Raw genomic sequence first — 15,662 nt, 5'->3', positions numbered from 1 at the left:
AGACGTTTAGAGAAAAAGCAAGACGGTAAAACGACAGTATCACAGGCACGGGAATTACGCGTCCGCGCCGTAGAGAGCGTCACGACACAAGTCGATATTCTTCTAATGAATTATTTTGCATCTTTCAAATATCGTTACATATTATAAAATAATATATATAACAAAGGAAATATTATTTTTCTTTGTATATGTTGTACTTTTTCGAAATCTAACTACCGCATATAACATGGGATTGTTGTATCACTGAACCCAACTTTATTCATAAAACAGACCAAGCGTATTTAGCAATCACGGTCTAAAATAAAAAATGATTCTCCATTTACGCTTTGCCGGGCAGGTATCAAGTTAAGGCACAGCGTTTCCTACCGAATTAATCATTAAAAATAAATTGATAGACGAACGCGTTATAATAAAATGTGATATAAAATTAAGCCCTCGGTGGATGACAGGCAGGTCCCAAAAGGTGGTGACCCATTGATCAAAATTGGAGTAAAACTATAATTGTTCGCTCTCTTGTACACCAAATAACGATGATGTGAACAGAGATCTCAGTAGCTCAGCTGGTTAGAGCACTCACCGGCTAAAGGCGAAGTGTCACCGGTTCAACTCCGGTCCGAGCTCATATTTTTCGTTCGATGTACAATAATTAAATTAAGATTGAATAAGGAAATCATCGTTTTGATACTCCTATTCAATCAGGTATAATATTAATATAATAATATAATAGGCCCGTTTAAAAAATTGTGACCCATGCCTCATAGGACTTTTTAAATTTTAAGTTATAAATATAAAAACTTAAGGTATGATTGAAAGAGAGATTGAAGAAAATAGGGAAAATTAGAAATCATTGTCAGATGAAAGGCTAATTGATCGAGAATGATAAAAGGTTAAATAGAAATAGGGGATTAGCACGTAAAGCGGTCAGATATGGCCGATAATATCTTCAAAAATAGAAATTACAAAAGAGAATTGAAAATAGAGCAGTTAATTAAAAAATAATAATTTAAGGGGGACTGAATTGGACATTTTTTAAAATTATTCAAAAAACCTGACGACACTTTATCAACAATCGTCTATTACACATATTTCGTCAAATATAATTAACTTACCAACTCTTCGTCATTTAATGTTGTGCGGGCAACAGATGAAAGTATTGTGTTTCGTTTAGTTGCTGCCATGGTCTGCAAAACAAAGATAACATGCGATAAAACTGTCATATGCTATAATCGTAATAATATTGTTCATACATAATATAAAATAGAGAATTCGGCACTAAAAATCATCGAATCTTAAAAATCTTTTCGAACAATATTTCATTGAAAATTATGTGATCTTTTTGTATAATAGTCTCAGCAAGCGTGTATTTATGTAGAGTCACCTATCCAGTGATTGAAAGCATACCAGTGAATGAAAACACTTTTTAAAATAAAAATTATTAATTGATAACGACATTATTCATGAACGACGAATTTTTATGCTATTCTTGGGTATTATTGCTAACTATTCGAATGGTTATCAGGTCTAGAATCAATATAGTTTAACGATAGGAATTAATTTACGAACGCATCGTTCGCTGAGCCGTAAAATACGGTCATTTTGTACATAATCGCTGAAGATCGTTAAAATTTGGAAGATCCACCGTAAAAGAATGAGCAGCTCGAAACCTTTTATAACGGACTAGTTACATTCAAAACTGTCATTTATATGTTAAACAATGGCATTTCCAGTGAAAAATAAAGTTTTAATTAGAAAATGTCACTCTTTTTCAACTTTCATTTACTGGTGTGGCGAATAGTTTGCACTTGCCCAGTAAATGAAAGTACTAATATAAGCATATTTTGATTATAGTTTTGAACCAATCCTCATCTATGAGGTCTCAAAATGTTTGTAAAATGGTTCATCTCTACTCAAATGAAACAGATTTTTAAAAAAGATCCCTAGCGGAAATTTTTTTTTAAATAAAGTGCATAATAATGTTCTAAACTGTAATAAAAAGTAAAAAAGTGTAAAAAAATATTACTTACGATTTCGGACATGTGATACGTTTTTCTACATTTTTTTACTTTTTATTACAGTTTATTACATTTTTTACCTATAATTAGAGAGATGAAAACCCTAGGGATTCAAGCTCATCAAAGTTACATGGAAAAAGTAAAAAAGTGTAAGAAAACATAAAATTTTGTAATAATAATTTTAAATGTTACAATTTTTACTCATGAGTTTCAAATTCCAATCAAGCCCGCATGTGATAGAATTGACTGTAGCAAGTGATTTTCGTAAAAAAAAAAACTCGCTCTAATGCAGCAGAAAGCCTTATAACATCACCATAGATGTACTGGGGAGTACTGGGATGACTGAATTTGGTTTATATACATATCCATCATAATTTGTCTTAATTTATTCATAAAATTTAATACCTTTTTTTCACGAAAATCACTTGCTGCGGTCGATGCGATCACACGCGGATAGCATATTGAAGAAAATTTAAAAAAGTGTAAAAAAGTGTAAAAAAATGTAATTTCATGCTGCCTTTTTTAATGAATTGGCTGTCCGAAATCGCTAGTAATTTTACTTTTTTTTTTACATTTTATTTCATTTTACAATTAAATATGATGGTTTTAGTTTCTACTTTTACTTTTTCTTGAACGATTTTTTTTCCGTCGGCGCTGTCTGAAAAATCACCAAAACTTGTCCTACAGTATGAAAAATCATAACATAACCTTAAAATACCTTAAATATATCATTTAACACAGGTGCCTTTATTTTAATCATGGCAATATGTCAATGAAAAGGTTAGTTTGGATGATAAATTTATCTTTTAGTTTCTTATTCAATAAAAAAGGTGATATATTACAGTCTATATTGATTATTAAATCAACGTATACTTATATTTGTACATTGATTTACTGGTTTCGCGGCTTTCATTCTCTGGATCGAATGTTTCATTCACTGGTAAAGCGCTTTTTTTTTCATTTTCATGAACATTTATAAATGAAAAACTCAATTGAAAATTCTGTAAAAATTCTAATAGGTAGAGAAAGGTATGAACTTTGACAAACTATTGGTTCCATTACCTAAAATTCACTAAAAACATGCATCCGAGCTGCTTGAATACAGAATTTTTTTAAACCTTTCAATCACTGGTCGAGTGACTCTATATTAGCCTGGACTTAATTAAAAATTTTTTTTCATTAGCGCCGGGTGGAAATCACTTCCTAACACCTTAAAAATTATGTAAAAAATTGAATCAGGCCGTTTGGACCAATCTTTCCCGCCCTGCAGCGCAGTTTAAGTTTTAAATGTATTTTACATGAAAAAGTTATAAAAATATGGAATTTCTTTTTAATACATGTAATCTGATGTATTTTGCTCAATCCAATGAAATCATTAGTTTGACAAAGAAAGTCAAACGAAAAAGTTACATAGAAAAAACCAATAAATAGCTCAAAACATTGGCTAAAAAGCGTGTTATATACCTTTTTGCATCAGGTAATAACTTTATTATTTATAATGAATATTGTTACTGTTGCTGACTGAGAAAGGGGGAGGGACATGAAATAAAGGTACAATGCTCGAGTGAGTTCCACACACAAGACTTTATTACAATTGTAAGAACTTGATACTATTGAAACAGAGCTTACAAGACACTTCGGCAGATGACAGTTGATCTTTGAGGCTGATGGCCTGTCGGTCGTCTGGTCGCTGCGGCTAGGCTGCTGCTAGGGTGTCGCTTGGCTGCTGCTTGGCTGGTGGTAGCGGCGGCTTAGCTGCTGCTTGTCCGACGGGTAGAAGGCTGGTGAAAGCTCGAATGCACTCGCACGAGCTTTATTGTTCGTGTTTAAACAATGAGGTGGTTCGGCACTCACGACTGTATGACTACAGATACAATCAAGGATTCCGATTTCGGAAGCGTTCTGCTACAAACGTGCGTAGCTGTGTCTCTTGCCAGTTGTATTGTTAGTGTCAGAGTTCTGTGTTTTTTGGTGTAAACCGCTACACCATACGCGTGCAGTGTGGTGCCGCACCAGCCTGTGAGTGCTCCCAGCAGTTCCAGTGCAGCCGAATAGCCGAAAATCGCCTTTTTACCTGATCGCTGGCCAGCGACAGCTGAGGCGATTTTTCCGACGTTCGGCCTATCGGTGTGTGGCGTGCGCTAGTGTGTGGCAGTCGATCGCCGATAGACTGACCAGTAATGCTCACACGATCCCCGCCCAGCCTGCGGCGACAAGCATGACGGCCATGTCGGTCGGGCTGGTGGACCTCCAGGCGCTCTCCAAGAGCAATGACCCGCTGCAAAACACCCCGATGTCGACGTGGCTGCGCTCCTCGCAGCCGTCGTCTTCGGCAACGGTGGTGCCGCCGCTCCCAGTGTCGGCCATCACCAAAAGGATAGTGGAGGCTCCTCAAATGGTCAAGGACGCCTTGATTCCGTCCCTGCAGGAGTTCTCCACCGGAAGCATGGGTGAGAAGTTGGACAGGCTGGAGGGCTTCATGCAGGGCCTCGCTGTCTACGTCAAGGAGAAGAGAAAACCTGCGATACAGCTGCAGAGATTCTCCTCCTGCCTCACCCGGGAGGCCGTGATGGTTGCCTCCACTCCGTCCTCGAAGAGGAAGAAGCGACCCGCAGCATCACCGCGGAGAAGCGTGCCACTGGACCTCATCCGCACTAACAGGTCGTCAACGGCAACAACAACGCCGTTCGCAACGAGGAGACCTTCACGGTCGTGAAAGGTCGACGTGGCCGGCTCCGTGACGCTCACCAGGCTGAGGGAGTCGAACGTGGCCCACAGCCCCCAAGGCCGCGGCAGCGTAGAGTCCGCCTGAGGCCTGACGCCATAGTCATCAAGGCTGCCGGGACAACGACGTATGCCGACATCCTACGGAGGCTGTACGTGGAGTCGGCAATCCAGGAGACAGTAGGCAAGGCTGTACAAAGCATCAGAAGTAGCGCATCCGGCGCCATGGTGCTGCAGCTGAGGAAGGGCGTGCAAAATGCGTCTACCTTAAGCATGGAGCTCGATGGCGTCCTGGGAGACGCCGCCACTGCTAGCGCCCTTAGCCATAAGACCGCGCTCGAGATCAGGGACCTCGATGAGTACGCCACCAGGGAGGAGATCTGCGCGGCACTCTGTCACCAGATAGGCGTGGCCAACCTGGACTCAGACGTCATGCGATCCCTGTGGAAGGCGTACGCCAGCACGCAGACCGCAGTCATCGACCTACCCGACGAGCTCCTGGCCAAGGCGATCAGGCTTGGTCTTCTGAGAGTTGGTTGGGTCAGCTGCTGTGTGCGCGAGTGCGCTGAGGCCTCACGGTGCTTCCATTGTTGGGAGTTCGACCACGTCACTGCACGCTATGTAGGTCCCGACCGTTCGAAGCTCTGCCATCGATGTGACCAGGACGGACACCGATCCAAGACCTGCCACGGTCCAGATGTCGGCGGCCACTATCAGCCCTAGCTGTCCTATGGCCAAGAAGTTTCTTAGCAGCCGACGATGAGGATTTTACAACTTAACCTCAATCACTGCAGGTCAGCCCAAAACCTCTTGAGCCAGACGGTGCGAGAGCTCGACATCAACGTGGCCATCGTGTGTGACCAATACAAAGACCCTGGTCCACACTACACGTGGATAGCCGACTCAAACAAGCAAGCTGCCATCTGGGTCCGCGGTCCCTTCTTCACGTGGGCCCGAGTCAGCGACGTGTACATTTTTAGTGTATACGCCCCTCCGAGGCTCTCCACTGCAGAATTTTCTGCTCTGCTGGCCAACGTAGTGAAGGAGGCCCAGGGCAAGAGGCCCCTCATCGTAGCAGGCGATTTCAATGCCCGGTCGACGGAGTGGGGCAGCAGTGAGACGGAACCTCGTGGCGTCATTCTTTTCGCGGCGCTCTCTGCTCTAGACATCGTTTTGCTGAACACCGGACACACGCCAACATTCACTGGTCCTCAAGGCAGCTCCATCATCGACCTCTCCTTTGCCAGTGACTCGCTCATTCCCAGAGTGGTGGGGAGGCGTGTGGAGAGGGAAGTCTTCACCAACAGCGACCACCAAGCCATCACCTTCAATCTGAGCGTGCTCAGACCTCTCAGGACCGTGGCGGGCCCAAGATGCAGATGGAGCGCCCGCACGCTTGATGAGGAGACCTTCTCCGAGCGGCTGTTCGGTGTGAGGATCTCGCACGCGACGCCTGAGCACTCGGAGGACATGGCGGCTGCCCTCATCACCACCATCACCAGAGCCTGCAGCACGTCGATGTCCGGTGGGGGGAGGGGGGGGCGACACCGCCACCGTCATGAGCCCGTCTACTGGTGGACGGAGGAGATCGCCTCTCTCCGCTGGCAGTGTCTGCGAGCCTTAAGACTTGCTCTAAGAGCGCGGGGATGGGCCATGGAGGGCGCTCGTCACGCCGATTTTGCCATCGCGAGAGGCCGACTGCGAGCTACAATCGAGGACAGCAAGTGCCTCTGCTGGAGTACCCTCTGCGACGAGGTCGACCGGGACGTGTGGGGCCGGCCATACGGAACGGTCATGGCGCGTCTGAGGGGCCCCAGGGCGACATCTCCGCGAGAGCCATCACTGGTGCGACGGACGGTCGCAGCTCTGTTCACGACGGTGACTGAGGCGCTAATCCGGCCTCCTGCAGGACCGGTTGGAGTCGTTGTCCCTGGCGTCACCCTTGAGGAGCTTCGAGGAGCCTGCGGCAAGCTTCGAGATGGAGCAGCCCCCGGACCAGATGGTGTGCCAAATGGGGCCCTCAAGCTTGCCGTCGCCCTGTACTTGGATGCCTTCCTGCTGGTGTACTCGGCGTGCCTGAGCGGTGGTGTCTTCCTGAGCCCATGGAAGAGGCAAAGGCTGGTACTGCTGCCGAAGTCGGGCAAGCCGCCTGATGCTCCTTCATCCTACCGCCCGCTGTGTATGCTCGACACGGCAGGAAAGATCCTTGAGAGGATCATATGCAGACGCCTGGAGGTGTACATGGAGGCCCCGGACGGCCTCTCAGACCACCAGCACGGATTCCGGAGAGGAAGGTCGACCATCGGCGCCATTGAGTCCGTTACCGCTGCGGCCCTTGAAGCGATTGGAGACGCAAGAGGCAGCTGCAAGTCCTGCGCCGTCGTCACCCTCGATGTTCGGAACGCGTTCAACTCGGCGCGATGGAACAACATCCTCGCCGCGCTCGAGTGAATCCGCACGCCTGAGTACCTGCAGAGGATCATCTACAGCTACTTCCAAGCCAAAGTGTTGGAATATGACACTAATGATGGCCCAGAGTCCTGCAGCATCACGGCTGGCGTTCCGCAAGGCTCGGTCCTCGGTCCGTGGATTATCCTCGCTGATTTCATACAGGGATTCCTCGAGGATCGGACATTGATTCCACGTGGATCGAACATGGATCATATACAGAGTCCACGTACGTTAGCCTCGTGGATTTACGCGGAAATCCTCGTTGATTATCGTTCAATCTACGCGGCTTTCCGCATTAATCCTCGTGGATTTTGAGTGAAAAAAAATCGTCAGGTAATTTTGTTTTTTAATTGAGAATTTTCGCGACGAAACCTCGCGGATATTTTGAGCAAGTGCTCACGAACGAAGCCAAAATCCACAAGGATTTAAAAAAAATCAACATGAATCAGTGGGAAATCTGCGGTGATTCACCGACGAAACCTCGTGGATATTTTGAGCAAGTGTTCACGAACATATCCAAAATCCAGGAGGATTGTAAAAAACGTGGATCAGTGGAAAATTCGCGGCGATTGCATTTTTTTAGACCATGATCGATCCACGTGGAAACTCCGTATGATCCACGTGGAATCCTTGTACGATCCACGTGGATTACTAATCCTCATAGATTTCCACGTGGATATCCATGCAATTATTTTCAACTGGAAATATAGAAAAAAAAATTTTACATAACCTTAACAGTTTTGCTAAAAAATTGAATTTCCACACGGTTTCATGTATTTTTAGAACCTCTTATTTTAACTCTTTAAAATCGTTCATCAGGTGTACAAGATCCGAACATATGTAAGACTTTTTAATATTTTTTTAAACTTTATAAAACTTTCTCATGAGAAAAATTTCCGTCAGGGACCTGCTGAATCTAATAAAATCTAATAAAGAAATAAAAATTTAATTCATTTTTACTGTTGTTATTTTCTCTGCTCTTTCAAAAAAGACGTGTATTTTAAGCTCATTTTTAATAACATAAATATCATTCGTGTTATCAATAATAAACAATTTGCTTAAACTTTCTTCGTATACTTCTGTATTTATTAATTTTTTTTTTTTGACATATTGAAAAAATTAATTTTTGACCTCCTGAATAGTTACTTAATCCATTTTTATTCAATTTTTCGGCTATTTATCGGTTTTTCTAATATAACTTTTTCATTTCACTTTCTAGGTCTAAACTAATAATTTCATTGGTTTCAACTGGTCATAATATATAATTATATGGTTTTAAAAAAAGATTTCATTATTTTCACGGTTTTTATAAGCCTTAACCATATTTTCATAATTTTTACATGTAAATAATATGCAATATCTGTAGGCGAGACCTGACCTACGAGAAAGTAAACACCGGGTGTAAAGTTTTCTCTGATACTCAGCTCCACTTCACTACTTTTCATGAAAGTGAAAATTTTTTCTTAACTGCACCTAACAAGACCTCAGTGCACCGGGCCTTTAGCCGAGGATACAAGTGTCTAGTGTATCGGCGGACCAAAAAATAGGGAAAAAACAGTTTTCTTTTAATTGAGTTGGATATCTTTGCCTTGGCTCATTGTTTTGCTGAGGTCTCGGCAGTGTTTAGAAATGGCCTATGTCTGTTTATTTATATCATCGTACAGCTGGAACGTAAATGATATTGTGAGTCGAGCCAAGCGCTCGCAGAGAGAATCAGGGGACGAGGATAATCGCGAGTTGCCGACTCCAGAGATTATGTCCCGCAAGGACGTTAAAAATTTATCAGCAACTGTTAGCACTCATCACGTTACTCTACTGAGCATGCTTGACTCCACCAAAACTGAGTCACAGAAGAAGCTACAAAAAGCTATAAATGAACTCTGCGATTGCTTCAATCGTATCACTTGCGCCTATTATTCGAACATGTTATACAACAAATTCACTGACGACTGCAGAAATGCACTTTTTAGTGTTTGCAAAAGTATAAACGACACCATAACAGCTCTTAAAGATCACGCGGCTCCTGTCACGGGCATCAATTGCAACGTTGTTGGCTCTTCAGCGCGTGCGAGTGAGTGCATAACCCTAGTATGCGTACTCGGTGAGCGAGTGAGAGGGGTATGATCACACGACGCGCGCGCGTAAATGAGAAGTACTGCTTCAATTGCCTCGCGAGCAATTGTTACATGCCCGTCTCTACGTTTTACCAATGTGAAATTTGCTCGAGATACTACTCGGCAATTTACTAGACTTACCGCCGTTGCTATAATTCGAGCCACGGTAGGTCTCTGATTTGACCTCTGACGCGCCTGAAAATGAGTCTAAGAATTTGATAGGTGCGTACAGAATTGAGTTCGAGTCTTCTGGGACGAATTTGTATTATAAATTTGTTGTATTTTTATTCAATGTCAGAAATATTAATTAGATATTTTCTTTTATTTATTAAGAGAATATGATTGTAAAATTGACTTTCAATTATACAATAAACTAAAGTACAATCAAGAATATTAATTAGACACGTCGTCTTTTTTACACACGCAGAGTTTGAGCAAACGGCGTACAGTGTGAATCGACTTTGCGACCACGGAATAATTTCGACTAACCCGGGTTAACAATATGATCGTTACCGATATTTAATTTTGTATAAACTGCGTGCTGCTGCTGCTGGGCTCTGCTACTGCTGCTTGGCTCTGCTGGGCTGTCCCTCACACCACACGTACGTTGGAGTTGCTGGTTAGTTGTAGATACGTTGAAGGTGAACCAAAACCTACAATACGCGCACAAAAACCAAAAAGAGGATGCGAAAAGAAACACTATAACTCGCGACTTATGATTTGATGAGAGGAAGGAAAGGAAGGATGTTCTTATTTTTTAATAAGATTCATCCGCGCTAGTCCTATACCCTTTGACCTGTGTAACTGGGATCGAATACCCGGGGGTATGTTCCCACAGTCGAACGGTGTATAAGGCCTTGACGCACGATTCACACACTCGGACACTGGGTCAGTGGCAGCGGTGAATTATCGTTTAGGATAGGTTATTAAGTATTCTTAGCCACCAAGAGGTGAATGGCTAAGGAAATTTGATAATGAATAATTACTGTGGTTAAGTATTATTCAATTATCAAAAACTGGCTCAATTAGCCCAGTGCAGCGCTTTAAATAGGCCTAGTTCGAGCGCTCGAAATGCGCTCTCTCGCATCGTCGCGCCGGCAAAATTCTCACTCATTTTCGGAAATTGGCCGCGCGTGTCTATTATCTGATAAGAAAGAGAGAGATCGAAGATTCTCTCTCCGCGCTCATTGTCTCCCAGGAGGCTGGATGGGGGTCGCTGGACCGCTCTCTCATTGCGTCGCTGCGGCCGCGTCTCTCGTGCAGTCTGCGTGGGGACCTGCAAGGTGGTCCTTTAAACGTGAATCTGTCGACGCGAGGGGAAACGCGAGTGCGTCGATTCACTTCTCCTCTCTCCGCTCGGCGAGTACTCGCTTACACATGCGTGCTCAGCTGGCATCGTTGCCATCTTACCAGGCGCGAACGGTCGCATACGTTGCACAATGTATCTCCCTCGTATGCTGGAGCTACGTCACATTAGGGTGGTCCACTTTTTCAAAAATTTTTCGTACCTCGGGGGATCCATCGGAATTCGAAAGTTTGAGGTTTAAGATAAATTTTCCATTAAACTAGAATTCAAACAAATAATTTTAGATGGTGTCGATGGATTTTTGAAGTTCAAAAACGTGCTTCAAAAAAGAAGCAAAATCGGGCTACTATTCGATTTATTTCAAACTCTGTTCAGAGTGTAAAAATAATCTTAACAATATACTTTCTTACGTACTTTTGTCTTCAAAATCGAATGCCATGGTCATTTTTGACCTAGGAGCACAATTTCATTCAAAAAAATACATCTTTTCGATCTTTCTTTTTCGCAAATTCGGCAAAGTTCATTTTCGAGCGAGCGGCAAATGAACAAAAAAAATCTAGAAAAATTTTTGACACCACCAAAATTTAAGATGTGATTCTTTTAATCATTAGTAATATTTGGAACATATTTCAGTATTTTGTGAATATCCCCACAATAAAAAGCATGTGAGCATTAGATGGATAAAATCAAAAAAAATAGGAAAAAATTGAATATTTCAAATGCTGTTATATGGAGCTAGGGTGCCATATTTTGGTCGAAACTCACGTCATTTTTGAGCTTATTTACACATGAACGAATAACCCGGAATTTAGAAAAAATTGGTGTTTCTCCGAGTGAACCTTAGCTATTGGAAAACTAGAAAAGTTGAAAATTTTTAGCAAGATTCCAATCACGTCTCTGACGATTCAAAATTCTCTCTTGTAGAACTTTTCAAAAATCGAAAAAAAACAGCAAAAAAATCACGTTTTTCAACGCTCATTTGTCTCTAGTAACCTCCAAAAAATATTTTTCGGGCTAAAACATTAGAAAAAGTCTTTTTCCATGTTATTCAATAACATAATTTTTCTAGATTTTTTTCAAATATTTTTGCAAATATTATTATTTTCAAATATTTTTTGAAAAAGTTTGAAAATGACAGATATGCATGAGCTTATTAGTCTGAAAGTCCGTATGTTTTTTTATATAAGTGTCTATTTTTGGCCTTATGTTTTGTTAGTAAAAGTTATTTGCCAGCCGTTTAATGGCTTTATTGATTTTTCTGTGGCCCGCTGCAGATGTCTCATGATATTCCTCAATTATTGAATTGCGCTGTTTGGTTGATGGTATTGACAGATTGTTATTGAACAAGACTGTCCTGATTTGTATATTAATAAAAATTTCATTAAATTTATCAGCCATATGTTGTCATTCAAAGCTATTAAAAAAACCGCTGCCAATTTATTGGCAAAAAGCTTCTTCATAAAAAATAATATTAATAAAAGGCATCGGTTATTAACGTGAAAATTCGTATTTTTGAATTTTGATTCACTGTCTAGTGTCCTAACTACCAAACGATCACGACCATCACACACACACACACACACACACACACACACACACACACACACACACACACACACACACACACACACACACACACACACACACACACACACACACACACACACACACACACACACACACACACACACACACACACACACACACACACACACACACACACACACACACACACACACACACACACACACACACACACACACACACACACACACACACACACACACACACACACACACACACACACACACACACACACACACACACACACACACACACACACACACACACACACACACACACACACACACACACACACACACACACACACACTACGCTGTAGGCAGCCTCCTGGAGGGTGGTGAAATATCCTCCAATCACCCTGCGGCCCAAGTTGAGAAGAATTCCCGCAAGATGGAGCCCGAAAGCCAGAACTCCTAGTGCTGATGTTGCACAACGGAGTCCATCATTCAGGAGGAAAAGCGCCAACACAAGGAAGAGCACCGACCCCTCGGCTCCAAGGTGTAATCCCAAGGGATGGAGCCCGATATCAGAACTTCTAGTGCTGGCGCTGACCGACGGAGTTTCCACTCATCATGGAGGAAAGCCAGAAAAAGCGAGAGGTGCTCGCAAAGAGGCGGAATAGCGGGACGGTGTCGTGGGTGAGACCCGGACCTCTATCACAAGGACGGCTACAAGTTTAGCTTCCGGCGAGATCTGACGAACGTACCAAGAAGAAAAACATCAACACAAGGGAGAGCACCAACAAAGACGGCTCCGGAAGGCGGGAATGACGCTGGATGAGGGCTCCGCGGGGCGAGCGGGGATTTCATTCGTGATTTTTCGCTCGGTGAGGTCGAGCCCGAGCCCGAGGTGGAGCGGGTACCACTCAAAAAAGAAGACCCGGGCTATGTCATCAGCCTCCGAAGCGGTAAAAAAACCCCGATCACTGTGCGAGCTGTAGGAGCCCGAGACTCACAAGGCTGGCAATAGATGGAGCACAACACTCCCATGATGAAGTCGGAAACGAGAACCACACTCACAAGATGGCACTAGACAGCGAGTTTTAAAGAAGAAGTCCAACTCAGGAGGAGATGCCAGCAATGTGTGACCGCGCAGACGGCTCTGAAAAAGGGGATACGACAATCGACCATGGCAGCGTGCAGGATCGGAGGTTCACCAAGTAGATAAAGATGAGTCCCTGAACCCCTAATCGTCGCATATCACTATGCGACGGATGGGGGATGTATGTAAAACAACGACTAAAAGAAGTAGCAGAAATGCTCAACTAACCCCGGCCTCACCGAAGCAATGCCTAACGGCGGATACCGGTGAGTGTCAGAATGGAGTGGAGTAAAAAAAAAACACACACACACACAGACGGATTCGCGCTCGGACCAGAAGACAGGCAGGACGTGTGTTGCTCGTGCTCCTGCTTCTTCTTAATTTCTAGTGCGGTTATACGTAGTGCCGAAGTGTCTGTGTGTGTGCCAAGTGCGCAGCTTGACGCGCCGCGTGGGTACATGTGTCTGCAGTTTTGTAGCTGTGCGTGCACGGCTGTAGTGGTGCTTTTTTACTCTGCTCAGTGTTTTTCCGCGTACCGAGTTTCGGAGTGAGCTCCGCGCGCTAGTTTGAGTGCTTGCCTTGCACCGTGGTGCGAACACAGAAGGCGCGTGCAACTCGCGGCATGACAACAGCCGTGAACGACGGGCTGCGGAGCCCGCAGGGACAGACGTCGGTCGAGGGGTCCAGCGTGCCGAGCTTGATGGAGCGTGGCCCGCACCCATCGCCGTGAACGTCTCCTTGCACAATTGTCAAGGCGATTACGAGGAAAATTATCGACGCCCCTTTTGCATTGCAAAGAAAAGGATGCCACGCTCCCGCCTCCCGCGGAATTCGCGACTGGGACCTTGGAGGACAAACTGGAGCGGATGGACGGCATTACGCGGTCTTGACCAGAGTAGAAAAAAACACACACACACACACACACACACACGATGAATAGAAAAATAAAGCCCTCTACGATTTTTTTAACGCCCTGTAGGTCGTTTTGAAGGTACGATTTGTGTACGCAAAATGCAAAAAAAAAATCGTGTTGATTTCAGCTAAACGAGGGATTTACGTCCTTTAAATGGTATCTTCAAAACGACCTACAGAGTGTTCGAAAATAGTAGAGTGCTCTTTTTTTTAAATTAGTCGTTGGAAAGAGTACTTTACGGTGGTGTGTGTTAGATTTCAATAAAAAAATTACCTGGGTTCTGGTACACGTTCGAACAATCAATTTTTTTCAGTAAATTTTAGTGTTGCTCTAAAATACTACTGGTAACTTGGTATTGACTTGAATCTAATCATAATATATATGGGTCAAAATAATACTTATTTACAAGACCGTGCCTACGTATGTCACCGATCTTGACGTGCTTTTGGTATTTTATTGTACATGGTAAAAAGGTCTCAAAACCAAAATTTTAGATCCCCTTCCCCCTCCTACCCCCCACTTCCAGTATAAACGTCTATTTTCGATCTATATTTATTCTCAAAGCCTGAAGTTATAAAAAAATTCATAAAAATATATTTTAACAAACCAACCAACCTTGAATTTTTTCAGATTTTTTGAGTGCTTCAGGTCTTTGGATGAAATCATTAAAAATTCTAAAAATCAAGATACGGCAATATGAGCCGATATAGTACTCGAAAATTTTTTCAGTTTTTTATCGCATTGAAAAACATAACCTCAATTTTTTTCAAATTTTTTCAGATGATCTGACACACCTTTTGAAGCAAAAAACCGCTTTTTTTAACGAAAATAATTTTTTCTGGACGATGCGGAGCCTTGAAAAATATGGAAAAATTTTTTTCTTGTTTTTTTGATCATAATACATAACTTAAAATTTTTTCAGATTTTTTTATTGAAGGTGATAACTGTTAGAGCCAAAAAATGCTATTTTTAACAAAAAAGGTTCATACAACCCGATGGTTCCAGTAAAAAAATTTTAAAATATTTTTTTGAATTCCTTGTCAAATTTTAATAAATTTTGACCGTTTCAAGTTTTTGGTTGTAAAAAAATATTATTTCGACCTATATATAATATCTGGTTATTTAGGGAAATTATAAAAACAAATTGTTTCTCTGTAACACAAAGATACAATCTTGTCTTCATTTCTTACTTTTTAATAAAATAAACCGTTTTTTCGGAATAAATTTTCTTTTATTACTTTGCAAGTTTAAGTTTTTCTCCTGGTCTATTATGATTTCTTGCAATTGTATAAAATTGACAACTCGCAGTATTTCTTCAGACTCCTCTTGAGGTTCCAATACAGGATTCTGGCTTAAACAATCTGCTTTTGTATTGTTCTTACCCGCATTATAAATTACTCGGAAATCATATTGGGAGAGATAGTATCCCAAATCTCTCCAAGTTCTTCATCTGTTCTTACTTTGATATTCATTTTTTCCAAAGGCTTGTGATCCGAAGAAATTTAAAATGGCCTTCG

The 15,662-nt window shown here is 42.6% G+C and overlaps 1 protein-coding gene across 1 annotated transcript in view; it reads right to left on the bottom strand.

Moving 5' to 3' along the window:
- The window catches only part of LOC106651209 (putative leucine-rich repeat-containing protein DDB_G0290503), a 165,879-nt gene that overhangs the window by 57,805 nt on the left and 92,412 nt on the right, over positions 1-15,662 (bottom strand). The window contains exon 7 of the mRNA XM_023460113.1: positions 1,110-1,181. Within this exon, the coding sequence (XP_023315881.1) occupies positions 1,110-1,181 (72 nt within the window). The remainder of the gene's footprint in view (positions 1-1,109; positions 1,182-15,662) is intronic.

The sequence above is a fragment of the Trichogramma pretiosum genome, unplaced genomic scaffold (assembly GCF_000599845.2).
Source record: "Trichogramma pretiosum strain Unisexual culture from Peru unplaced genomic scaffold, Tpre_2.0 scaffold138, whole genome shotgun sequence".
In the NCBI taxonomy this organism is placed as follows: Eukaryota; Metazoa; Arthropoda; class Insecta; order Hymenoptera; family Trichogrammatidae; genus Trichogramma; species Trichogramma pretiosum.
The sequence above is the reverse complement of the archived record's forward strand: the minus strand, read 5'-3'. Positions and strand labels throughout refer to the sequence as shown.